Source organism: Paramisgurnus dabryanus, chromosome 5 (assembly GCF_030506205.2).
Source record: "Paramisgurnus dabryanus chromosome 5, PD_genome_1.1, whole genome shotgun sequence".
Taxonomy (NCBI): Eukaryota; Metazoa; Chordata; class Actinopteri; order Cypriniformes; family Cobitidae; genus Paramisgurnus; species Paramisgurnus dabryanus.
In genome coordinates, this window is record NC_133341.1 from 30,232,219 (window position 1) to 30,259,966 (window position 27,748).

Sequence of the window (27,748 nt, forward strand, 5' to 3'; positions counted from 1 at the left end):
TTTTATTCGCCTGGGTCGGGAATACCTGACTGGCTTATATCTTCCACATGCAGCCACGAGTGTCTCTGATTTTCCAGGCAGAAACAGGAGCACGCCGACAAATTCTTCACTGTCTTCTCCCGCTCGAGAGCCATTAGTCTCTCTGGACAACGCTTATGAAGTCAATTTTACGCTGTCCGCTTCGATTCCAGCTTTGGGACCAGATGCCTCCCGCGGAGAGACGATGCGCACACACTTAGCACACGTGTAGGATCCGCGCGCACGTTTTGCCAGGAAATACCTCAGGAACGTCCTCAAAGGAGAGGGGCCGCAGATAATGAGCTCTCGGTAATACTTCATTATACGTCACATTGTTGCCCATTACCGAGATTTATCTGGTCTCTTGACCACAGTAGATCACCGAAAGCAAGGGAAGGGTTATTTTCAGCTGGTGTGCGCTTGCAGTGTTTATACCAGACCTTTTAATGCTAATGTAAGTCACCAGAGACCCTTAAAACAACAAGGACTTCGCAAACAAAGATTTCAAAGTGTGACAAAGGTAACTGTCCCGCCCCAACCGCCTTATTTTCCAATCCAAATAGTCGTCCCCGTAGCACTTTGCTTGAATGTTTTACGGCCGATGATTGAGGCACTGGAGTCGAGCGCGGATCTCCTTTGCCAGGTTCAACAGCTATTTAGCCGTCCATTTGCAGCTCCATCATCAGATCGGCTTGAGGTGACTGGGGAAGAGAGAGAGAAAGTAATTCACCTCGTTTTTTATGGATTTAAATTTACTCTCGCTCAGGTCATTAAACGACGAGATCATTTGTTTCTGGTAAATAGTTTGTGCAAGTCTTTCTAGCCACCTGAGTCGAATAACCATGTATGGTGACAGTTATAGGCGAACGGGGTGAAGCGAGGTTCATTTTGCATGTGATATCTCAAAAGACGTCTTACATGAGTATTTACGTTTCCGTCCGTGTGATTCTGATTTGTGTTCTTTTACAGATGCACAACTCCGTTCAGCTGACCAATCCTGGAGTCTCCCAGCTGAAAATCCGTGCGGATGGCAGGATCCTAGCGACAGCTGGATGGGACAACAACATTAGAGTTTTTGGTCGGAAGAAACTGAAGCCACTGGCTGTTTTGCAACATCACACAGACATGGTGAATAGTGTGGCCTTCTCCGACCATAAGGACCCACCACAGAGACTTCTGGCCGCAGGGTCCAAGGACCAACGGATCACAGTGTGGTCTATATATAGCGAAAGCTGAGGCCAGGTTTGAAAGACAAGGCCCTCTTTACCTTTTTCATCAAGCTGATTTTTGCAAATTACTCTGACTTTATTTACATGCTTGAATCTGGCGCTAATATATTTCGCTTTGAAGGAAAGCGCTCCAAACACCAATTAGCGTCTCAGTGCCGTTCAGAGGCGGACCTACAACACGGCAGGACGTGGACCATTAACAGGACTTGACAGGCTATGTTTCAACCTATAGAAACAAGCTTGGTTTGAGAAATTCCCACATTGGGAATCAAACAAAAGGAACTAAACTAAACACACTCCATCATCGTGTTTGGATGCAACAATAGCTTATATTTAAATATGTTTCATTGTAGACGCTCACATGTGTTTGCTTTCCTCCGAGGAGTAGATGCGTATTTGCTCTCGAAGTCGCACCTGAGCGGCGATATAATCCACGGCTGTTTTTCTAAATCTGTCTCAGAGTTTAAGGTTGCCCTTTGGAGTGACCTGTATACATCACGCAGGGTTAATCACAAGGGCTCAGGCAACACAGACAGGCCTGTTTGTTAGAAAGATATATTGAGCGAGTTTTGTTCTTTCCTTTAAGCACACGAGCTGATGAAGGAGCATGGACAAGGATGACCTCTATGTTGGGAAATAGCTAAAAGACAAACCATTAATTTTTGAATATGTTGCTTTTGCAAAAGCTGGGATTTTTAGTAAAGAGGTTTGAATGATTTATTTATGCATTCGTCAGAAGCTTTTATACGAAGCGAGTTATTTCTTTCAAGCTATACTTTTTTATGTGTGTTTCCTGGGATTTTAAACGCTCAACGTTTGGCAATGCAAATGTAATGCTGAACTACAGGAAAACGTTGTTCTTTTTTAGGTAATAACTTTTTAGATTTTTAGGAACTCATTGTGACTTTATATAAAACAACCCTAATCATTAGCGGACATGCAGGTAGCTTTTTTGTCAGTATATACGGTTTAATAGCCTTTTATGGCACTTGGTTAAGTAGGTTTTATGCATCTCAGCTTTGTCGGTAGGACATCAAACAGCTAACAGCCGTTCCGTCGCATAAAGCATATGTCTCTAGGGACGTACCCAGACTGGAATATCTCATCAGACAGTACAGGAAACTTGGGGAACATGGAGGCCATCCTTTTAAAGGAAAAACAACAGCGGGCGAGTCGCCGGCCAGAGAGGAAGACAAAACATTTCATTTCACAGTCTGCGTGGTGATCATTAGCTCGCCCTTTGTCATTTGCGGACCCTCACGTACCTTTGTCCGTGACCTCTGTTAAGCTTGTCCGATTGATAATCACTTCCTATTTGTGTAGGCCTGATGGGACGGGGGCAGGGTACAACAAAGCCCAAAGCGGGGTCCCTTCCATCCGTTCCGTGCATAAGCCCATAAATGCTAGAGATCGTACCTCCCAAGTTAATAATAGATCACTTAAGAAGTCAATATAAGCAGAACCTCGACACGGGCCACTGACAAAAACCTGCGGCTCAGAGAACAACAGACATGCGCCTGTGTACCGCACGAGGGGTCAGAGGTCATCGGACCATTCTACTCCAGCTTAAACAAACTTTCAGTCACCCACAATGGTCTCTGTATGGTGTGTGTTGCTAGATGCAAAGATACCCTTGGGTCTCTTTGGTTAGACCAGGAAAATAGATTTTTGCTTTTGGAAACGAATAATAATCCTTGGTAATCATCACAGGCTGAGGAAATTGCACTTGGAAGGAGAGAAAGTTCAAACTGGATGCATTACAGTAAAATGTTTAAACGTTGCCAAGATAATTTAAAATAAAACCGTGTTTTGTGAGATAAGCTTCCCCTGCTGATAAAAACAATAGAATACACAGCAGAAATGATATGTGTTTAATGCTTATAATGGGAATTGTACTGGTTTTAATGGTCTCTACAACAGCAATTGTTCTATAATAAGACTGAAACGCACTATATAAAGGATAATGATTTTAATGGTAAACAGCAAATGTTTCATAATGGTATTTGTAATGGAAACCATTAGAATCGCTGTTGTTTTTCAGCATGGTTATGATTTGTTTTCATATTTTGTGATGACAAATGAAGCACAAATTCCATTTCGTTGAAACACAGGCAGTAGGTAAACATCTTTGCAGTTTTTTTTTTTTTTTTTTGAAGATCTGTCTTTGAATGTGCAAGAGAGAGAAATGTACACAAACGATAGGCTTGTCACAACAGATGTTCAGATGCGACCATGTGTCTCTCATATCCTGCGCGCTTTAGTTTAATGTCTGGTAATGTATATCCTTCCTTACATGATTGTAGATTTTAATATTTATTATTTTGCTTCCACATTTGTCCAAAAAAAGTTTTTTGTACCTTTTTTTCAAGTTGTGGCTGGCATTAGTAGGCTGCGTACACACTATACGGAGACCGCGTCTTTTTGTATTATGGATTATTCAAATAGTTTTAATTTTTACTTTAATATTATTATTATTTTAAGCATTTTTCTTAATTACTCTCTAAAATGGTAAAAGTGATTAAAATAAATAATTATAAATGTAGTATAAGACGCTGTAATTGGGTTAAGTTAAAAAGTGTTGTATATAATTAAACAAATGATTTATTAGATATATTTTAATCCACATCATCCAGAAGCTAAATAATATTTTATAATTTAAAAAATTATATTTTGCGTAGTTATAATACATCTGTGGTTTTGCCTTAAACATTCTTTGACTAGTTAACAAAAGATAACATAAATAAGTAAAGCAATGCCCATTAATTGCTGTGAACCCGCTATTTTAACTTTTAAACCGAGTAGAAATAATGTCAAAATGTCAAACGTTTTTAAATGTTACATTTTATTAATATACGTTCCGTAATTTGCGTTGTTAATACATAATGCATAGTTTTAAAAATGATTATACACAAAGCAAACATTTCGTCTTAAAAATATATATATTTTCTACCTTTGAACAACCATAATTCCGTAAATATTTTTGAGTATAAGTCAAATAAGTGTTGACATTATTTTGTGGCCTTGAAATGCCGAACAGACCAATGTATCTTGCACATAATAACTCAAATATGTCACCGTATTTGCCTATATTTTCAAGGCGCAGGTATTTCCTTTGAGATCAAACTGTATCCGAATGCGCACGCAAAACTTCTCACGCATCGCTTTGAACTTTAAAGTCGGATGCATTTTTTGGGACATTCGGCCATAAATAATGAGCATTTATTTAAGAAGCGGTCAGTTGTGGAAACAGTCATCAATCGTCATGTATGGATGCAGGTATACAGGTTGGGCCCCATGCGTCGGTCCACATCAAGGCGAAGCGGCACGAGAGAAAACACAGATGGGCAGACCCCAGACGGAAGAGTCATGGGTCCGGGTGTCCTCGTCTTCCTGACGGGCCAAACTCATTACCTCCAACCGGGAACAGGCTCACGCGAGGGGAGGCCCAAACCTCCAAACGGACTCTTCCTGCCCCAAATGTACAAGGGCAGCAAAATAACTTTTGCGTTTTATTTGACATTAGACGCATTGTTAAAAGATTAATTGCGTTTTACCATAAAGACAAGATGAACATTTCTGACATCGCTATGAAGTATTGGCTACAATGAACCACCAAATACCTGTATGATTGGGGTATTTAAAAGTAGTTAAATAATTAAATATGAAATAAAATAAAAGTATTTAATAAAATACTTTTAAAATACACTTATTAACAAATATAACTTATACGGCTAAAATTAAAATAGCATATTCTATATTTTCTTTTGTATACAATTTCGCCATAATTTAATTTATAATACAATTCCAGTTAAAATGTAATGTTGTAAAATTACTTTTTCAATTGCTAACACACCACACCGTCTATAGCGCAAAATTATGTTAAAAATATAAGACATATGAGTCGGTCCTTAAATAGCTGGAAACACTGCAAGGTTTAATACTTCAGAGAGTCCTTAGCTGTCAGAGGTCAAATGGTGTGCAAGCGTTGCTTTCCTCTTCCCAAATCACATTGTTAAGAAAAAGTGAAGTAGACATTGCTGTACGCCCCTCGGCTCATTTAACATACCAGCAGGTCACATATATTACAGTATTCACATTACATTATTGCATAAGTAGCAACACAAAACAACTTCATTTATTTTATGGTTTGTAAATATGAATATAGGAGGATTTTACTTTTGTTGTTTTTTTTACAGAGCAATTTTTGTTTAATATTTTTTCTCTGTGAAATGTATAGTCTTTAATGAGCTATGGCACTTGGCATGATCTTTTAAAACGAAATATAAAATAATTGGCCATTTTCTTGCTGTTTTTAGATATTTTATTATTTTGCATACATTTCTAAGGATTTATTTATTTGAATAGTTTAAGTGCAATAAGGATAGTTTGACTGTATTGACATGTCCACAATGTTTTTGTTAAAAAAAATAAATCATAAGGATTTAAAGGATCATAAACGTTTAGAAGAAAAAAATTAAAAGATTAAAAGATTTCAATTAAATTTCCAATATTCAATAAATTGTTTTCATTGAGTCTGCTGAACTATTCTTTTTAATCCTAGACTATCAAATGAGATGAGTATGTATTATTGTCAGAAGAGCAGTGATATTTTCTGAAAGTTAAAATGGACTCAAACATGATATCACCATTTGCAAATCAAACATCCTATGGCAGTGGTTCTGAGAGGACATGAGATGGCACCAGGAGGGGCAGACTCTCAGTTTTATGACATTTTATAAAATACATTTATTTAAATTCTGTGTATTTAAACCTTAGTTGATTCGGCTACTAACAAACAGCACTACATTGTATCATTTAATATGTTTTGTTTTATTAAATGACAAATAAAAAAGGGAAGGGGGTTCACGGCAGTAAGTTTCAGAACCACTACTATACCCAGAGAAATGTGTTTCACCCTTGAACGGGTTCAATTGGAAGCTTCTGCTAAACCTGGTGAATAATTGAAGGTGATAATGGACATGTTTAAAGGTAAAATATTTCATGTTTATTTTACAAGTTCAGCACAGTCATTCTGTTCATGTATTTATTTTGAATTGCTGTAAGTCAGTGCCACGTTACAAGCTTCACGGACCGGCTAAAGGTGGTCTATCATTTTCAAAAACAATTGATTCTCAACCAAAGAAAGAAAAAACATATCGGGGCATTTCAGCACCTTCAAAACAGCGCGACATGCAAATAATCTATCTATCTAGAAGCTCAATGGCTCAAAAGTAATATATAATTTATGGCTTTTTAAAAGCAAAAACTAAAAGTGCATCCAACACAAAAAAGTCCAGGTCCAGTCCATGATAATGCATATTTTGTCTGAAGAAGTCTTATATCCTCTTTGTTTCTCTGAACACTAGTTTTACTTGTGCCACGGTCTCTGACTGAGTTCTTGGGCACGCTGGGTCCACAGGGCTCATCCTTATGTTCCACAAAGACATTTTGTCCCTTCAAATAAATATGGCAATTTCTCTTTCTGTCTGCAGTATAGCCACTTCAGAAGATGTGTCCAACACAAACCTCGACACATATATCATGAGTCTGGGACGCAAAGGTACGTGTGTATATTTTCCTGTATGTTTGTCCCAAAACATGTTTCCTCCCAGTCATTATCTAGCTCCATAGTCATAATTAGTTGGCGCGCTCGTCGCAGAATACATGTTGGCTGTGGTTGGGTTCATATGGGGATGGTAACCGTGGCCTCTAATGCTCGGTGAAGGGTACGGAGATGGTCTGGTCTTGGCTCCCAGATAATGTTCGTAGGTGGTGGGATACTTGTAGGGATGGTGGTGCAGGGTATCCGGTGGTTGGGGGTGTCCATCAAGGCGTAGTTCGTGGGGTGGGCTGCGGTGTCCGGCTGTGAGTGGCACGGCGTGTAGCCCACCAAGGACTGGAAGGGCAGGGCTGAGAACTCTGGACATCAGCTGGTGAGCCGGGTCAGAATGGATGGGAGTGCCGGTGGGGTCACGATCATATTCTCTCCTGCTGTCCTCTGCGATGAAAAAGAAAACGTGTAAGCTGTTGTAACAACATGACGTGCTTATACAATAAAGGATGTGTTATTTTTAGGTTTATTTGGAAGAATTGAACTGTTGATTAGAAATGTGTTTGTGTACAGACACACATTAACAGTTCAATGGCTCTGTACAAACTATGTAAGAGGCCCAAACAATAAGTTTGTTGAACTGAAATTGAAAAGCCGTGTAATTTAGTTCGTTTGCGAAATGAGACGTATTGTGCTTGATTGGCAGGGTAAGACATAAGTGTCGTCCTGCCAAACAGGCAAATTCTCACAGGAAATCATTTTACACAAAGCGCAAGACAGAAAAAAACTGTGCCGAGGAGATTTGAGTCTGAGCATGTCCTCCAGGCATGCAGCTGTTCAAACCTTTGTGTATTGAAATTTGCAGTGCTCAACTAGACAAATGTAACTGTTTTACCCAGCAGAATGCTGAGAAACCAAACAGACTGGAGCCATTACATGACTGAAGATCCTTGCTTTTATTTTGGCTTTTCTACTTTGACATATTCATATCCGAATGCATGTGGGTGTACATTCCTAAGCATGCTGTATGGTACTGTATAGAAATATATTGGGCATACACTATCATCTATATAAGAAACAATCCAACCTTTGTACGTGTATTACATGCACACTTTGTTTGTTGTGTCTTATATACACACCTTTTTCTGTGCCGTTTTGCTGTGGAGGGGAGGACATTGGGTTCCTGGTTCGAGCAAACGCACTCATGATTTGCAAAGAACCGGGCCTGTGATTCCTGGGCCTGAAAATTAGGCATGCAATCAGTACTATTCACTCAAATACATTGTTTACAGTGTATGAATAAGTGGTTTGTGTAAGAAATATAGCAATAAATCATTTCACATTAGCTGCTTATAACATTATACTGTGTAACACATTGTATTTGTTTAGTTTAGTCAGACATCTGATCTTTCAGGATAAATAGTCCCTAATCACGTTGCTTACAATCTGTGCGTGTTTTATCAAAAAATATATATTTGTAGCATAAAAACTCACCAATCCTCTGGATCGCAGTCCCTGAAACCTTTGGCAAACGGATTACTGGCAATTTTCAGTTGTGTTATCTGAAAGAAAAAGAGTGATAATGTGATGTTAATTCAGTTGTCAAGTGCACAAAATCGAGGATTGACCACCCATAATTGTTCATTTGTTCTCATTCAGATGATGAAATTGTTTATATAGGTAATCATTTCTCAAAGTCCATTCCGGGACTTGTGTTAATACAAGTCGTTTTTAAATGGTAAACTCATTGTTCCTACGAGGTTACGCTCCAATTAATAGCGTATACAACTTTAATGAATGTGAGGTATAGGCCTATTCGCGAAGCGGCGCGGGTTGTATATTTGCATTAACGTAGCTAAACATTTATTGCTCGACAGATTTAAGCGATTTGTTAAATATCAACGCCCGCAGGCCCTGTGAAAGCGATGGATGAAGATATGTGCGCGTGATTTTCCGGAATGAGTTGAAAAACAAATGTAAAGCCCGCGGTGAGAGTTAGAGATCAAGAGGTCAAACTGATAGAAGACAGAGCAGGAAAGACAGATGAAAAAGAAGAAAAACACTAGACAGCTGTGCTGGAGCATCACTGACACCAAAGCATTCAGCATTCAGATCGAATCTAAGTCAAGTGTAATGTGTTAAAATGCATTTTAACACTGTACATGTCTTGTTTAAAATGCCCAAAGCAATCGCAATCACGTGTCGACTATAAAAAGATATTGCGTATCTAACTAGCAATTAAATGTAAAATACTTTTTAAAGTGAATAATGTCGATTCTAAAAATATTACCCAATAATTATAGATATTTTAATCTGGCAGGATAATGCGTTTTAGGTTTTAAACTCACGAGCATTAACACTTTGCTAATTGACAAGCTAAATCAAAGATGCGTAGTGTTTCATTAATATTTTATCTAAGTCTGTTCTTGCTACAATATTTAATTTGTGGTAGGCTAGATGACTACATAAAAATACATTTTAAAGTAGTAATTATAGTGTCAGAAATAAAGACTTACTCTGTGATTTTGATAGGCTGTGACCGCGGTAAATCTGGTCTCCTCGAAAACGAACGTCTTGTAATTTTCCTCGGCGTATTTCTCGCTGTCTTTCCGAGGATCCACGTAGACCACATGAAATCTGGGCTGGTATCTGTGCATTGAATTTAGGATGATCTGCAAGAGAGCAATATATATAATTTAACGTGATGAAATATTAAAATTATCACACCATTATGATAGCGCTATGCTTGAGGTTTTTGCGTCATTGTAATTCTGAGCGCTTTAATAACGATTCAATTAATTCATCGCTAATTTTGAAGATTTATTACTTCGTTATGAACATATTTTTAAAAACCTGTAAAAATATGTTGTAAACTTTAAATGTGGAAAAAAACTGGCTAACCATAAACAAATGTTCTATCAAGAATTATTAGCCCTACATGACTGGATAATTTACAAAAAATATAATTTTCTAGAACAAATGTTTCTTTTTAAATGTTCACCTCCACTTTATTATACGCAAAGGCTGCTATAAAACGGTGTGTTTATATTAAATCTGTGACCAGACTAATAATTTACAGATATTAAACTTCCACTGGTCTGTGCTGTTCTCTAAAAAATGGTATTACAACATTTAATACATTGTTAAAATGCTCCATAGTAACATCCACTGATACTTTTTAAATTAAAAATCTTATTAAATTAAACTTAAACAACCTTTTAATATTCGGCTACACTAGCAAATTTGTAGGAATTGGATGAAAAAAGAGTGGATGCTTGAGGAAACAATTATAAGAAGCTATTTTTGCAATGTCGGGCCTAGCTTTTAGTTAAAGGTAGTAGTACCGGTCTATAAAAATAACACGTACATGTCCATTGTCGTCTAGCAGGTTGTTGGTTAGTTTTAGTTTGTCGAATGAAACGATCTGTTTCATCCACTGTGCTCCTTTGGCAGGTGAGTCCGGGTGATAATGCACTCTGCCCGGTGTCGCTGGATCGGCTTTGCCCGCCACCAGCCACGATGAACTGTGGAACGCATACCTGCATAGAAAATGAAAAACAATTTTCACTTAAACTTATTTTAAATTATTTTACCTGGGTTGCACACCTAGATTTGGGCTATTTTTTTCAATTAGTAGAGTTAAAATCATGTTTACAGTTAATGCACTATGGTTTGGGTTGTATAAAGTATCTTATTACACAGAATGCAATACCTGTATCGTTTGTCATCCACAGGTAGGAAATCCATAAGTAGCATGTAATCTGCCATTGGGTCCATTCCAAATATTTTGACTTGAAATGTTGGAAACATTCGTCTGGAGAAGAGAATGCAGAAAGAGTTAGACTATCTTAATATAAATTTTTACCATTTGCAATCATTCACTTATTTGTAAATCTGTAAATACCCCTATAAAATGACTTTTCTTATTTAGTCTGACTGCTGATCATTTTGCATGGATATGTTTTCATGCATTTTTGAAATTCCAGTAGGCCTGTATTTTTTTCATTTTGGGATTTAGGAATTATCTTCACTTTCACTCTCTCTCACACACACATGCATTTTAATAAAGTATGCATTTTAATAAAGTTTGCATTCGCCAATCACAAGTTGTTTAAAAAGTGTAGCGACAAACACATTCCTTTGAAACCGTAGTAAGCTCCCTAAATACAATGGTACTTTCTAAAGCTCAGGATCACCACATGTTGTGTACCAGTGAAAGTGATACTGGAATCATTGTTCAGTGAGCATGAGTGTCTTTTCAGGGCGCTAGTTGTGGATAGGTGAAGCTAAAGTAGCTTTGAAAGTGCTTTGCCTAGATATAATGTAGTCAGCTCATTTGGAATGACAGATGACCTTGTACTAAAGCACAGACACACACAACCAGTTAAAATATATTTTTCTTATGACCTGTTAAAATGTCTGTTCCCTTTATATTTCCCAGATTTATTTGTTTTTTGTAACATCTGACGCTATTTTTAATCGAGCAAGACAAGTATGCCCTGATTTCGTAAGAGTGACCTTGATTATTAAAAACTGCCTTACAGTAAGCCACCATGCAGTTGCGTGTAAAAATAAGTCTTAAAATGCATCATTACCTAAATCAGCTAGTTAATGCATAGACGGAACCACGTGAGCTTGTTTACATTTCAATAACATTAGTTAACATTAGTTAATTATTTTATTAGGCATTTACACCCTCTATTACATGATTGTGAAATAACTAATAAAAAAAAACAATTATTGTCCGTTATTAAACTTTAAGAAAAAAATAGTAAAAATCTACAATATAATTGTAAGTTTCTTAAGCGCACTGCATTTTCAGATTTATCCAAAGCTTTATACTTTATTTAAAAACATTTAGCATTTAATTTAGACTCTCCAGACCTGCAGTGTTTTGCTATGATGCATGCATTTTAACACGTTTTCTTTTTATTCGCAAATGCAAGATGTACTTTCATGAAATTGAATAAAAATACATAAGATTTTAATAATTATGGTGAAACTTATGAAATCAAGGCATTGACATGCTCGATGCAATGGCGACAGAAGTTACACAAACAAAAAATCCTCAAGAGAACTGACATTTAATTTTAGTAGGTCATACTGAAATTATATTTTCACTGGTTGTCAACTTGCTTATGGGCCTGTGCTTTTTAGAAGTTTGAAAATTGCGAAAGAAAATGTATAATTTAGCAATCGGTTACACCACGATTAAATGTAAGGCAAAGATAACATGAACTGGGGAAATTGTTTAAAACAGAATATATATAGAAAATCAAGGACCTGACATGGCTGTGCTGAGATACGATAGGCTTACATGTGCAGCATCTGTCTAGAATCTGTATAATATTAACAGACAGACGATTGTGCTTGAAATATTAGGCTACGTGCTGTAAAATAAGCTACGTTTGTTTCAGCATTCTGAATATTGCTTATATACATGTAATGTTTAATTTAGAGTAAACTGCTCTTAGTTGTAGCAAGCCAAAGCATATTAATTTAACACTAAACTGAATGAACGTTCGCCACGTATTGGCCGCATTTAGCCCAAGTATCATGATTTTCCTGCTATTTTAATTTTATGAGCAGATAGACACATTATTACATAAGCTTCCTGTCTGAGGCCTCATCGTGTCCAAACACAGGTATGCTATGTGCATTAATTTGTGGGTTAACGCGCCTGCGTTTTGATTATTTTGAAGCCATTTATCTTTGTCATACATTATTTGTTATGGTTTTATAGTGTCATGGCCTATTTTAAATGAATAAAGTGCAAACACTTGCGACGTTTGCCTGAATACACACAAAATATAAGAACTCGATATGAATGCACTATAATTTATTAATATTTAAGAAATAATACATTATGCGTAGGGCAAAATAATTGGTGTTTGCTGCAGGAGCCCTTTAACACAGGTGAGTAAAATGTTTTAACTGTATCTCGTGTTATCTTCTTATCCTGTCTTATCACTGTGTAAATACACACAATAGACTGTTTACACTTCATTGTAAATGCCTATGATTGTGCTAAGCTAACGCACTGTTAGGATTATTTATTCAGAGTTATTTAACCAATTAAAAGAATAAAAAGTTCCCACTATACTAAGTCAATTTGATCGGCTTTGCAAATGTGTTCATACACTTGATGATAATTTCTATTAATTATAATTAATACTGATTATAAGTAGAAAAACATAATATAATGCTCAACAGATAAGTGGTTAATTTACATAGTCGATAATATTAATCAGTTTAACTATTGAAATGTCATTCAAGATCTGTTAATCATTAAACAATGTACAGATGTTTGTTAATCCAATTAATCCAAGTCTTAATTTATTGGTACAAATGTTCCTGAAATATCAAGAAAATGACTTTAAATTTCAAGTATTTCAGCGTTAAGTCAAGTACAGAAACCTGTGAACTCACCTCCCAGCTTTTGTGACAATCATTTCAGTTCCAAGTTGATTAAATTCATCCCAGAGCGCCTTCATTTCCAACTGTACATTAATATTCGCCACTTTAGGGTTCTTTTTCACCATCGTTTTGTTCGGCGTCGAGCTTGACGACGACGAGGAGCAGTTGGATGTCCCGGTGTCTCCTTGCGCCGGGGCCTGTGCTGGATTGGATCCGGAATAGTTGTAGGCGTGTTGGGCTGCCGGGCACGGCTCAAACTGGGTTTCATGATGGCTGTACGGATCCCCAGGGGAAGGTGAGAGATGGTAACTCCCGGGCGTATTGAGGCTGTTCAGGCTGCTGGTCGTGAAGGCTGCAACATCGCAAAAATGGGACAGCTGCGTCAGCCACGGGCTCGATATTGCTGAAATCATTCCAGAAATTGGTTTTACAATGTGCGCTCGACTCGAGTTCAAATTGACAAAATGCAAGTTGATGCAGTGGTTTGCCTATAGAAAGTAATTTCACGATGTCCTCACGAGATAAAGGTTTCCTTGTGTGAATGCATCCAACTTTAGGAACGGTGGTCTCCTTTTAGGTTAACGCATAATGCGGCGAACTAGTTAAGCAGAAAAGCCCGCGCTTGAAATGTCGTCTTGACTGAATCTGTAAAAAACGCTTAAGTGTACTTAAAAGTTCGCGTTGCTTGCCGATGATCCTAAACTTATGCGTAAATGCGCTCAGTTGTTTTCAAAGCGTTGCGCGCTGAAGTGTTCCAGGCGGTCTCTGTCCCACTGTTGTATGCTAAACTGAAATCCAGACTTCTCTCTTATCTCTCGCATAGGGCCTCCCCTTTGCGATAAAACCGGTTCTTATTTCTATTTAGATAAGGAACTGCAGGTAATGTGCCTTTCCTCGCCTTGGGACGAGACTGATTGACAGAGAAGTGCGCCCCTTATAATGGGCTTTCCGGCACCCAGTTACTTTTCGATAAGTGTATCGCCCACATCGCCCTCCTCTAACAATAGACTGGTTGGCTGGCACGACGGAGAGTAAACTTTTTTTGCAAAGCGAGCAAACAGCGCGCAGCAAGGACAAACAAACAATGAATGTTACGTGATGTTGTGGGGATAAGCGAAGGCACAACCTCCCGGTTCATTTCTAGACCATTTTCTTTTATTCACAATTTTGCGCGTCTGACAGACCTATCCGTCAATACACTGGGCTGGACGTGGATAAATAACCTACTTTCCTAGTTCTGTGACACCTTGCAAACTTCTGTTTGCATTACACGCGCTTTTAACAAAGTGATTATTTACTTGTCCGGGATATATTAGGCAATGACCGGCCTATTTATTTGACCACGTAAGTTCTAATAAACAACTATATACAACCTTGAACAGTCTTATACGATTTTACTTTCAAGGAAACCCCTATATTTCATTTATTCACTGTTTTTGGCGATATGACAGAGCATGTTGTGTTTCATAGAGTGTTAAAATAGTAAAACACACGTGTATCTTGCTCGCGCAAGTAGTGTCTGCCAGCAGCAAACACATTGCGCGAGGCCAACAAATCACAAGGTTATGATCAAGATCGTGCCCGTACCTTCCATCTCCCGCGTGACAGTGCTGTAATGCATTTTTAAGGGTCTGGTGCAGTTTTGCGCCACTTGCTTGTCCAGGCCAGTGCAGAGTGTGTCAAACGTTGCGTTTCCTGCTTGTTCCCTCGCTGAAATCAGAGAGGCAATACTGAAAGCATTCGCCTTTGGAGAAAGGGGACTACTGTCGTCCATAAGAGAGAAACCGAGTCAAAGAACAGCGTTTTGCCCCCGTACTCCCCCTTCCGAGTTATTCCATGTCGGGAACACAGGCAGCATAAACAAAAACTCGAAGAAAACGTTACTGAAGTTGCATTCGTTTGTAATATACCTTTTGGCGATGTTGGTGCACTCCACTGTTTTCAAAACAAACTATTCCCACTGAATTTGGCAAGACATGGTCTGCTTTATATGCTCCAATTAAAAAGATCTGTTCGAGCACGTCCGGCTGTATTAAAACATCGCGCTTAAACCGCTTCAAAACATTTTTCGCTTTAGACGCGGTGCCTGGCTAATGTCATTGGGACTCGGAGGAGCGACTGCGGGTGAGAGTGTCAGAAGCTCGAGCTCCACGCCTCCCGTGCACGGCGTAAAAAAAGTGTGCACTCTCTGCACGGGATGTTTTATTTGAATAGAGCCTTGTCAATCACGGTACCAGATTTGAATTCACTAGCAAGAAAAAACAAAACAAAAGTGAACGTCACACGGATGTCCGGCTTCAAAGTGCACGTTTACAACAAATTATAGCCTACGTTGTGCCTTTTCTCCCTGGTCGTGCATAAGATTGCATGCAGAGACTGAACTGAACTGTACACCAATGAATTGCATGTAGCCACCCTGAACTGTTCACCAATGAATTGCAAGCATGCACTCTGAACTGCTTACTAAACGAATCCAGCTTAAAGCTTTTACCCTATCAGTACATTCATGGGGGCGATATTACTTTAACATTAGTTCTTATTTTACAAGTTCTCAGACCCCCTTTCTGCGCGTTAAGGCACATGCGCACTGAAGTTGCCGCCTTTCTGTTTATTTACAATTTTAATTCGTGAAGAAACAAAATATAAGTAAGTTACTAATCGTTTTGTCTTTATTTAACGTGTTTAGAGCCATTTATCAAATTTAAAAATAAACACACTATATGACCAAAGCTTTAAAATATTAAATATTATTATTTTATTAATATTCAGTGGAGTACACCTTTTTTGCATTTCTTAATAGCAAACAACTTTATGCATTTAACTTGCTGCGTTAAACACTCCATTAAGTGAACCTTTTTGCAAATAAGGCAGTTGCCAACCAAGTCGACGCTGCCAGAGAATAACCCAAGTGCTCATGATGTAAGGAGTGTAGCGCGTGGCGTTGGCACTTGACCCTTCTCTGGTATACAATATCTATCTGGTTATCGGCTTATCAAGGTTCATATTTAATGAATAGAAACAAAAGTAACGTTCTGTTGACCTACGATAGCGACCGGATTGAATCTAATTTACACTCGGGTGATTAAATAACAGGCAAAAGCAGTGGGGTACTAATGAGATAACCTAGTTAGCGACACCACTGTTTTCACTGCAGCTTAACACTATTTGTTTTTGGATGTTTATCTTACTCCTATCATGCTGTCGGTCGTAAATAAACAACGGTGATGATTTTTTTTCTTCCCCTAAGGGTAGAGTTGAGGTGTGTGGGCTCTTGATTTTACAGCTATGAATTATTACAAATAATATTTGAAAGCAAATGGCCTTTTCGCGTAATTCACAGTTTTTTAAACACATGGTATACTTTAAACTTCTTATATCTCTCGATCACAAGATTTTGAAGCATTGCAAGAAAAAAAATGCAGAAACGACATTGTTATATTGTCATTTACGCCAATGTAACAATTTATGCCAACATTTCTATCAATATAAAAACAGGGCAACATTCTTTATGTAAGTGCCTTAATTTACATTTATGCGTCTGGGATTAAATGTTATATTGGTGACGCATCGATGATTGTTTTTTTATAGATTTATTTTTCTTTCTATTTTAGGAATGGGAAGGTGCAATGATTTTATGCAAGATCAAGCGGCACACGTAAGTAAGTATTTCCCCTTTTTATCAGATAGCCTACTTCTTGTGATTCCAGATCACTTCATCACTGACAAGCCGGAAACGTCCTTTGTAAATACTCAGGTGATAACAGACAAAATTCAGAGCTTGATAAAACGGCAGCGACCATAAAGTTTGCGCTTCATTATTACACGAAGGCATGGTTGGAGGGCCACGCTTGTATTTTGCGCAATGAACCTAAACGATTATCCTTTACACAAATAAAAATATGCATTATAGAACCATATATAGCGTGTTTAATTTATTTTATAAAAACCTGTTGGCATTTCCGTTAGACACGCATTGCATCCTCTGCAAGTACAAGTTCAAACGGATCCATCAACAAAAGATTTAGGAGGGGAAAATTGCATTTAAGTTTTTGGCACCCACAAATTCTATATTTAAATATTAGATTAATATTGTAATAATTATTATTAATAATAATATTGGGTTAAACTATGCAATATATTTTAAATTATACTTCAATTTACATATACATTTGGCAAACGCTTTTATCGAAAGCGCCTTATAGTGCATTCAATTTATATGTTTTTTTTTTTTTGTGGATAGACCTATGTTCCCTCGGGATTCATCCCACGACCTTTGCGTTGCGGTACCAATGCAATATACCAAATTCAAGCTTCAAGTTTTAATTGAGCTACAGGAACAATAAACATTTAATCAGTTTTTATATACATTTCCTGTGAAGCATTTCTGTTACATTTAGCAGACACTGGGGATTGGGGATGTTGGAATATAATGGTTTAATACCAGTGATAAAAGTTTATCTGTTGCAGTGTTATGAGTCTACACATTATTAGTTTTAATGCGGTTGTAAGGGAGCCATATTTCCAGATTTGTCTCTCAGCGACATCTGTCATATCTACCAGGTTTATATCCACCATACTGTTTTGAAGACTTTTTTTCTTATACAAGATACTGCAGGTAACTAAATGTATTACATTTAATGTTGCAATTGTTTGTTATTGTTATTACCGTTAACTGTTACCAGATCTTTTGTTTTATTTTTAAGCAAAACATTAATCTTTAGAATATCTTGTATAGGGAGAACTGTTTAAATGAACTGATACAATTCCCTTTATCATAGCAACTGTATGTTAATAGCGAGCAAATGTTATTTGCTATTGGCTTAATTCTTCGTTTGCTGTTAAGCAGAGCACCATTTGGAAATACCCGAATAAAAGTTTGATATTTGAGTCAGATTTGCATAAAATTAAACATCAACAAAAGTCCATGAAACATACCCAATGAAATGTTTTAATGGAATATGTTTTATATCTAGATAATATAGTTAACCGTTCATTGTCAACCTAAGTTATCAGTAGCAATACAATTTAAATGTGAATGAAGAATAGAAAACGGCTTGTCCATTTCCTTATAAATGTATAATAACCTTTATTACTCTGCATAGTGTTTAAACGAACAAACTTATCTTTTACTTTCTGTGTTGCTGAGGTCATTATTGAGCTTTTTATTTCACAGCTTTTTGTTGCCAATACCGTCCTCTGGACAGACCGGCTTAAATACACTTAATTTACGCATTTTAAAGAATATAATAGAAACGTCATTTTAAACGTCTATGAATAAATTCAGTGCACAGGACAATCAATTTCGTACAATTAATAGCCTATATTCTCGTAGTAAATGATGCAGTATTGCAAATACAATTTTTGTCGCATAAGCTTGATTACATTAGAAATGTCAACTGATTCTTAATGTAAATAAAACCGTCTGCTAAATTTAATTCTTGATGCGTTATACACAAAACAGTCTATACTGCAAAGCGACAGCCTTCAGTTGAGATGTTTGCCTTATTTCAGGTCCAGTTTGGGTACAATTTCTTATTGCGACCTAATAATAACCCTATTAATGTATGTAAAATATAAGGTAAAACTTAACTTTATTCTTCACTTCCTTTCAAAGAAATCCGTTCTTTTCAATGTAAAATTGACATTTTATCACCAGTTTTTAAATGAACTTAAAAGTACATAGTCTAAATTTAATAAGATAATTCGTTAATTGCTTGACTCTAGGCGTATTGCTTATTAAAAAATAATATTTTTTTGTTTCAAACGCAGTAAAAGTGGTGTATATATAGGCTTATTGTATGATTATTAGTGATGATAATTTAGGGAATGTCGTATCCACATAAAGAGAACGAGTTAATATGCAAAATACACATAATGTTTTTCCAGGAAATTTTGTTATATTAGAGGGACACAATTCGTGCAGTTGTTAATGCATTTCGGGTGCGTGCATTAAAGAGGGTGAGATGTGAACTGTGTGGTCCTGCACGCGGAGTTTGGGTTCTGCTATAGAAACACGAGACATGAACTCGCACCCATGCCTCATTAGAAACTTTCATATGTTAAGACATGTTCCGCACCCTTTCAAAGGTACGAGCATGATTGATCTGCAGTGAAAAAACATTGCAAACACCCAAACAAAAACAGAAAGTCTAATTCAGGCCCTGTCTCGAGTCTTTCAACTTTTGCCTTGAAATATGTTTTTCATATTCGCTTCTATCAGCATCCAAGATTTATGAAGCGAATCCTTCCACTGTATTTAGCCCACAGAGCAGTCTGCAGCCTTCAGGCGTTTTTAGGTATCTCTACCATTTTAACAAAGCCCCAGAGAAAGGAAAAGCGGTCAGATGTTAATTAGAACCCGAGATCAATTAGCAGATAATAAATCATGACGTGTCAAAAGAGCGCGCAGCGCTGATTTTCAACATTCATACGTGGAGACCGTATATAAAATCCTATACTATCTAAATATTAGCCCAAATCCCCGAATAAGAGCCGGAGGAAGTGAGAATCTGACCGCTGGCAGTTGGGTTGCTGAGTGGATGTCCCCTGATTCCCAAACTGGTGTCACATAGCAGTCGTGTGCAAATACACACGAGGATGTTTAGGTCCGAGTATTTATAGAAATGAAAATATTAGAAATGCAAATGCCTGCATTTTCGATTAACTACGTTAACGAATATTAGTTATTATCACTATTCTGTAGGATGTTGAAAGTTTAATATGCTGTTGTCTTAAAATGTCTCATTACTCATCAAATTCAAATATTACAATGAAGCATTATTTAAATACATATAACTGCAATTAAATTGTATATTTTGTTTGATATCGTGAAGCTCAAAGTGTAAGGTCATGGGCTCGAATCCTAGGGAATGCACATGCACTTATATATATATATATATATAGCATAATGCATCGCTAGTCGTTCTGGATAAAAGTCTGCCAAATAGCAAAAATTGTTGTTGTTTTTTCAAATTTTTTTAGAGTTTAATTTCATTATGATTCTTTTTTAATTTTTAATTTAATTATTTTAATTTCTATAATCGTTTAATTGAAAAAAAAATAAATGGAAAATAACACCTCAAAAAACGAAATCTTGATGTTCCTTTGATAGTTTTGCTCACTTTGAATCACTGTCATGGGATCAGTCTTTCAGAAACGGGAAATTGTGACAATTACTGGTGACGCGATCTGGGCATGTTTAAGTAACATTTACAGTAAAACAGGCTTCCTTTCTGGCTCGCAAAAATCTTTTTCTAACGTTTCCTGTTAAACTGTTGTTTTTTATTTTTGTCATTTCACTATGTGAACACGAAAACACAATGGGCATGGACACAATGACAGCGTTATCCCCTCGTGTCCAACAGACCACTAACCTTGAACGCAAAGCGCAACTGTTGGCACGCACATTTTCTCAGGGATAAAGTTATAGGATGATATGATAACTGCTCTTATTAGATTTAGAGTTTCAATATTAAAGTTTTCAAATGCAATGTACTTTCAAAGCTTCCAAACAGTTCACCTTAATAATTATGTCGCGGTTAACAGTTTTACCTTTTGGTTCATCAAGTTTTATTTGAGGTTTTCGAATTATTATTATTATTATTATACTTAAATATTTAGTTTTTTTCTGAAAGACTGTTCTATCATCAGTAATTGTCTGCCCCACAAATAAATTTTTTAATAAATTTTATGAATTCTAAAACGATTTTCTCTATTTAAAAGCAAGATTATTTTTAAAACTTATCCTACACATTTTCTCATTTTGTCTTCCTCCCTTAAACTCAAGGCATGACACCCTTTAATTTGTCAAGAGAAAAAGCTTTTTATCTGTACTTTTCTCCCAGCCCTTGTCACATTTGCCAAACATCAGTCCTGCAAACCAACTCCACTTTTGAATGATGATAGTTGGAACTCGAAAAGATAAAAATACCAATATTTTATTGAATCTTTTTACTGTTTTGTATATACTTTACTTTTGGACATGTGAATAATGATTTTGCAGAGTGCAGAAACTTATATGCTATGTTTTAGGGTTGGCTTGTGTTTTTCCATATTGTAGTAAATGATAAATGTCATGCACAGGTTCACAATGAATAGAAAACAACCCTTGAAAGAGTCATGAAAGCATATTTTGTGAAGTACATTTTTCACGGAGAGACCTTGGAATGTCCCATCGACTGAGGTTTTCCCCAAAAATCACTTCTCTACTCTCTCTCCCCCACCTTTGTTTTAAAATGGGAAAGCTTTTAGCTTTTGAAAAGTATCCTTTTCCTATCTGAGCAGAGGCGGCAAGCCCATCATCACCTAACCCCTCTCCAGCTCTCCTATTGGTCGGAGTGTAAATAGCTGACATTCCTGTTACAAAGAACCGATGATATGGAATCAGGGCAGCGGTGGTTTTCTAAATTAATTAAGACCTTTCTCCAGCCTGAAAGGGATCTGGGGCTTTTGTGTCTCTAATTAATTTAAAGCTCTGAATTAAAGAAGAATCTCTGTTTGTTACCATCACACGTATACCGGTTACTTATCCAAAGCTCAGGAGAACAGTCTTTATCGTTTCCATTTCCCCTCTGTTTTTCTCCAGTTGACCTCTTCACCGGCACAAGCTGCTGTTTATTTTATTATGCGAAGGTCTCATGTTGTTAGTCTGGGGAGATCGTAAGCTCATCTCTCTCCCTTGTTCTTTCTCTTTTTCTCCCTCCTGCTGCTACTGCAGACCACCGATTTGTGTCCCGTCTGTTGCCTTCAATCCATTTCTGAGAATGCAGCTTGTGTTAAGCTGCTCGTGCATGGAAGTCCACAGACCACAGTTAAGAAGAGATACAGTAAGAACTTTGTGCTTCTATATGGCTTAAAGCATTGCATTACCAGTGCAAAAGTCATAGATTTGAACCCAGGGAACATGCATACTGATAAAAAATAAATACCTTGTAATGTACTAAAAGTCACTTTGGATAAAAGCCTGCCAAATGCATAAATGTAAAGATGTCCACTCTCAATCTATTTTTGTCTGCAGTTTATTCATTGAAGGATTGTAATGTAATTGCATTGCATAATAAAATAGATCACTTTTGATCTATATAGCTGCTTACAAAGTGATTTTTATTTAAAAGATTGCATTTTAAGACACCCTAGTGTCCAAAAGAATTTAGTAAAATGGCAATCCTTTACCCATCACCCTCATACTGTCAGAAAAAAAGGTACAAAACTGTACCTTTTCTGTCGCTGGGGTGGTACGCTCAAAGGTTCATTTTGGGGTATACTGTACAACACATTGAAATGTTGTACTTTTTGGTTACAATATTATACATTAAGGAACCATTGTGTAAAGGATTTTGTGCCAGTAAAATTTTAGGGGTACAAAACAGTTAGCTGTACCTTTAAAGCTACTCAATAGATCCTAAAAAGGTACAACATTGTACCTGTAAAGCTACAAAACCGATCCTTACACTGCAAAAAATGATTTTCAAGAAAAACATTTCTTAGTATTTTTGTCTTGTTTTCAGTAAAAATATCTAAAAATTCTTAAATTAAGATGCTTTTTCTTGATGAGGAAAATTACCCAAGAAAATAAGTCTAGTTTTATGACCAAAAATATAAAATTTAAGCGAATTTGTGCATAAAACAAGCAAAAAATCTGCAAATGGGGTATGCAAAAAATCTTGAACATTTTTCTTAAACACTAAATTCAAGAAAAAATATAGAAAAAATTAGCTTACCCCATTGGCAGATTTTTTTAGTTTGTTTTGCTCACAAAATCACAAAATTTTATATCTTTGGTCTAAAAACTAGATTTATTTTCTTGGGTCGTTTTTCCTCATCAAGAAAAAGCATATTAATTTAAGAATTTTTTTTACTGAAAACAAGACAAAAATACAAAAAATTTTTTTAGAAAATCATTTTTTGCAGTGTAGTGTGCACCCCAGCGACAGATAAGGTACAGTTTTGTACCTTTATTTTGACAGTGCAGATACAATTGATGTGGATGCGATATCGGCCACAATAAAGCCTGACCCACAGGAAATATCCATTATTTTCGAGTTTCTCTGCTTTCCAGATGAAGCGAAGGATATCGCACATGGTTGTAAACAAAAAAAGATATGAGCAGAACATAGACTTTATACGAATTCTCCTTCACAACATGTCCAAATATATACAGTAGAAGCACATCAAAACATGCAAATAGATTTACACGAGACCTCCAGTATTCAGTGTAATGTGACCCAACCAAAGTTTTTCCCTTTCACACAAATTAAGGTCCTTCATGATGTCATAAAAGAACCATTTTAGCCGTGTGGTTCCATGAGGAACTAATAACTTCAGAAGAACCTTTCACAAAGGTTATTTGTAGTGTAAAAGCGTTTTTTAGATTAATTTTTTTTGTCATAAAACGTTGACTGATTGATAACCTTTGTAACACTCTTATTTTTAAGAGTGTTTGTGTTGCGTAATATGGCCTCGAGAAAGAGAAGACAACCTCTCAACCAATCAGATTGCAGGGCTGTACTTCTGATAAGGACCAGTGATCCATCATCTTTGTACTGGCTGCCATCACACATTTGTTGTGATACCTTTATGAAGTGTGTTCTGACAGTGAATGATAAGAGATCATGTGGTCCAGTAAGGGTGTCTCCAAAATGCCCTAAATGTGTATGTGTGTGTGCAGTCTCACGTACACAGGTGGCTGCGTCTGCAAGTGTATGCGCACCTGGATTTGCTGGGTGTACGTGGGTGCAGTCGACTTGTTGACCCTGAAGACTTTGGCATGACCATTGCTCATTGGGTAATGCAGGCCGACACCCCCTTACCGTTCATGGACAGTTATGGGAATCTCTTGCACTTGAAGAGCGGGTGTTAAGACAGATGACCGTACGGTTAGCGTTATGAGAGAGGTGTAGGTTGACCGCCGTGCCACGCAAAGTACGTACAAGCCGTATATTATGTTTGTCACACTTGCTTCATTTGCATCCATTAAGGCAGGTTTTGAAGATTGAATGACTGTTTGACAGTGAGGAAAAATAGTACGGCAGATTACGTTACCTGTTTATAATTTAAGGATATTATAAACAGGTAACGTAATCTGCTGTAGTTCGGTTCAGTTTGTGGCGGCATTTACATTTGGAATTCCACAGATCTTCGTCAAACTGTAATATGGAAACTATTATAATGACTGTCTGTGTATGATGGCTATTAAGTTTTTCCAAAATAGTGAGGGAAGAACAGATACATATACTGTACAGCTGTAGATATTGCAGTTTGTTAACAATAACTTACACCGATAGATTTAGATGAATATATAGTTTTACTGGTTATATGCCATTACATTTGTGCTCAAAGTCATTTATCATTTACTAATTTTTTAAGTACACTGTAAAAAAGTATTTGCTGCCTTAAATTGTTTTGTTGAATCAACTCAGATTTTCAAGTAATTTCAACTTACAATTATTTATCTTGACTAGAGATAAGTTGATATAACTTATAAAATGAAGTTGACTTTTCAGCTATATTTTAGTTGTAGCAACTTATCTCAAGTCAAAATAAATAATTCGTTGACATGACTTGTAAATCTGAGATGATTCAACAACAAAAAAATAAATAAAGGCAGCAAAGACTTTTTACAATGTAAACAATACACCATAAAAATGTTATATTTTTTTTGTTTTAATTTTGCATAGGGATAAGCTGAATTCAATCTTATTTGGAAATTTTACATGCATATTAAATTGTTTGTTTTTGTGATATATGTGGCATTTGCTGTAATATATATGTACTATAATTGCTCAGAGACAGCATTTATACCCAATATACTGAACCATCTGTTGAATAAACCCCTGATGATAGAGTCCAGACATCAGAAAAACATCAGTTTATACTCATGTTTTCTATTTTGTATGAGAGAAACATGGATGCGATTTGGATTTAGAAGTTTTTGGGGGACAACATACTTTGTAGGAATTCTGTGAATTAAAATGACAATCTTGAAATGTAACCATGAAACATAATAAAAAAGCTTTAAAAACTTTAAAAGAGACTTTGCATGGATATTTAAAGCACCAAATATTTACATATGAGTTATTGACATTGTTAAAAACTTTTGGTAAAAACTTAACTTATCATGAAAAGGTTGCATGGATTGCTGTACTTGAATGTGAAAATAGAATTGATTCAGAATTATGAATTATTGCTATTAATCATTTAACTGTTATCAAAACCTTATTTATATTGTAGCTCCGGACGGACTTTGCAAAGTTTTAATACCTTATAGTATGCATTTATGTATATTGCTTTAAATTATTTGTACTGCTTTTGTGTAATAACATTTGTGACCCTGGACCACAAAACCAGTCACACAAGGTGCAAACATTTTAAATTGAGATTTATACATTATATGAAAGATGAATAAATAAGCTTTCCATTGATTTATGATTTGGACAATATTTGGCCGAGATAAAACTATTTGAAAATCTGGAATCGGAGTGTGCCAAAAAAATCTAAATATTGAGAAAATCATCTTTAAAGTCTTCCAAATGAAGTCCTTAGCAACACATATTACTAATAAAAAATACATTTTTGATATATTTACAGTAGGAAATTTACAACATATTTTCATGGAACATGATCTTTACTTAATATTCTAATGATTTTTGGCATAAAAAAATTATTATTTTGACCCATACAATTGTAAAGTTGGCTATTGCTACAAATTATGATTTTTCAAACTGTGGGTCGGGACCCACTTGTGGGTCGCACAGTGGGATAAGGTGGGTCACACAAAGTCGCTTGGCTGTATGGTGAATGACACACAAACGTTATTTTGAAATTGCATTAAATACATTTCACTAAAAATGTAAAAACTACTTAATTATAAAAGATAAAACGTGTTTCCTCACATTTCCATTTAAAAATATATTGGTGGGTCCCAGGATAGATTATTTGCAAAGTGGGTCGCAAAATGAAAAGTTTGGGAACCCATGGTCTAGGGCAGGGGTCTGCCACGTGGTGCCCAAGTTGCCTGCACAGTCTGTAAGGTGCCCACCAAAACACATTCTGTTAATAGTCTCAATTTTTATATTTATTTATGACATATTTTTTATATTAGCTTGGCTTGCTTTACGTATGTTAACATTTTAAACAATACTAAAACATATCAATAAGTAAAATAAAATAAAATCAAGTAAAACAAAAAAGTTTTGAGTAGAGTTTGAGTTTTTTCGTCCATTGTGGTAGCCCTTTCTCCCAAAAAAGGTTGGAGACCCCTGGTCTAGGGTCATATATATAAAACTAAAATAGGTAGAGTTTAGATTGTAGTTTATATCACAAAAGTTTTCTTAACTACATACATATACATATATAATAAAATTACTTTCTCTGTTCAGACATTTTGATTTATTTATTTTATTTTATCATTTATTAACTGAATTACACTTTTGTCCAAACCAATACTTAATTTAACATACATTACCTACATATTTCACCAATGCTTAAATAAAATATTTCAAACATGACATTTAATTGTTGTCGAAAAACAAACAATTCATTTAGTTTCTGTCAGGCAGCATAAGCTGCTCCTCTTTACCTCATTCAGCATTACTGATTCTCAATCATTGACTTCTCATCACCTGAGAAATGCCACGACACGCCGCCTCAATCCTTTCACTATAATGCATCCCTACAAACACTCCTCAACATCGGGGGAAACCGAACAAAACGCAGGGATTTTCTCAGGATTTCTTCTATTTTCACTAGTCGAAAGAATGGTGATTTGTACGAGCATGTTATTTGTTTTTGTGTCTCCTCCTCTACTCTCGGTCACAAAAAAACTCTTTTTACACCCTCAGCCAGATTGAAATATGGAGCAAATCTTGGGCGAGCGGAGAAAAGAAAAACAGACAACGGGCTGAAGCCTCTTGCTGCAGCGTGTTGTAATAACCTCCCATGTGGATAAAGCGAGAGGAGTAAAAACACATTAATGAGTCGAGGGTAAAAACAGAAAACCGTGTTTGGGTCCAATTTCTCTTTCCATTCATCTTCACTGGTTCGGTGTGGGACGTGGAACGATGGGATATTTGGCACAGCTCGCGTGTGATGATATTTATTGAAGTGTGTTTATGCTCTGGACCTTCTCAAAGTGTCATTATGATTTTAGACTTTCATTTATGAGGTCTTATTTAGTGTCCTGCATCTTTCAGTGTTGTCTTGTCTTTTTGTATCAAAGTTGCAGAATCACATGATTAAAACTGTTTGTGTAGTTTGTTGATGTCTTATGGGTTTAGGATGTGCAGTCACAGTCGTCTGTGAGTAGTTTGTTTGTCTTTGCAATTTTCCTAAAAGCTGGAGCTCCCCTTTGTGGTCCAGCAGTGATCTGCAGTGTGGTGGGATGGACGTAGTCAAATCCAAAAGGAATGAGGGAACCCTGATCTAGGTCAGACAACAGCGAATCAGCAAACAGCAAAGTATATGATTCTCAGTTCACAGATCAAAATCACTGCTTTTGTCAAAATACTGAAAAAATACTGTAGCTTTATTGTTTATT

At 36.4% G+C, this 27,748-nt stretch overlaps 2 protein-coding genes across 4 annotated transcripts in view; one reads left to right on the plus strand and one right to left on the minus strand.

Moving 5' to 3' along the window:
* gnb1l (guanine nucleotide binding protein (G protein), beta polypeptide 1-like) overlaps positions 1-3,229 on the plus strand; it is a 42,098-nt gene extending 38,869 nt beyond the window's left edge. For both annotated transcript variants that reach the window (XM_065250861.2, XM_065250860.2), the window contains one exon: positions 988-3,229. In XM_065250861.2, the coding sequence (XP_065106933.1) occupies positions 988-1,254 (267 nt within the window). In that variant the 3' untranslated portion in view covers positions 1,255-3,229. The remainder of the gene's footprint in view (positions 1-987) is intronic.
* A 142-nt stretch (positions 3,230-3,371) lies between these two features.
* Positions 3,372-15,578, minus strand: tbx1 (T-box transcription factor 1). Of its 2 annotated transcripts, none has more exons than XM_065250858.2 (8): positions 14,803-15,578; positions 13,228-13,618; positions 10,511-10,612; positions 10,166-10,337; positions 9,315-9,470; positions 8,293-8,360; positions 7,938-8,038; positions 3,372-7,245 (listed from the first exon to the last, which is right to left on the minus strand). In XM_065250858.2, the coding sequence occupies exons 1-8, from the start codon at positions 14,987-14,989 to the stop codon at positions 6,863-6,865; spliced, it is 1,560 nt and encodes a 519-aa protein (XP_065106930.1). In that variant the 5' UTR covers positions 14,990-15,578; the 3' UTR covers positions 3,372-6,862. The 2 variants fall into 2 exon arrangements, with proteins under 2 accessions (XP_065106930.1, XP_065106931.1); XM_065250859.2 differs by having other exon boundaries at positions 13,228-13,567; positions 14,803-15,577.
* Positions 15,579-27,748: the final 12,170 nt, after the last annotated feature.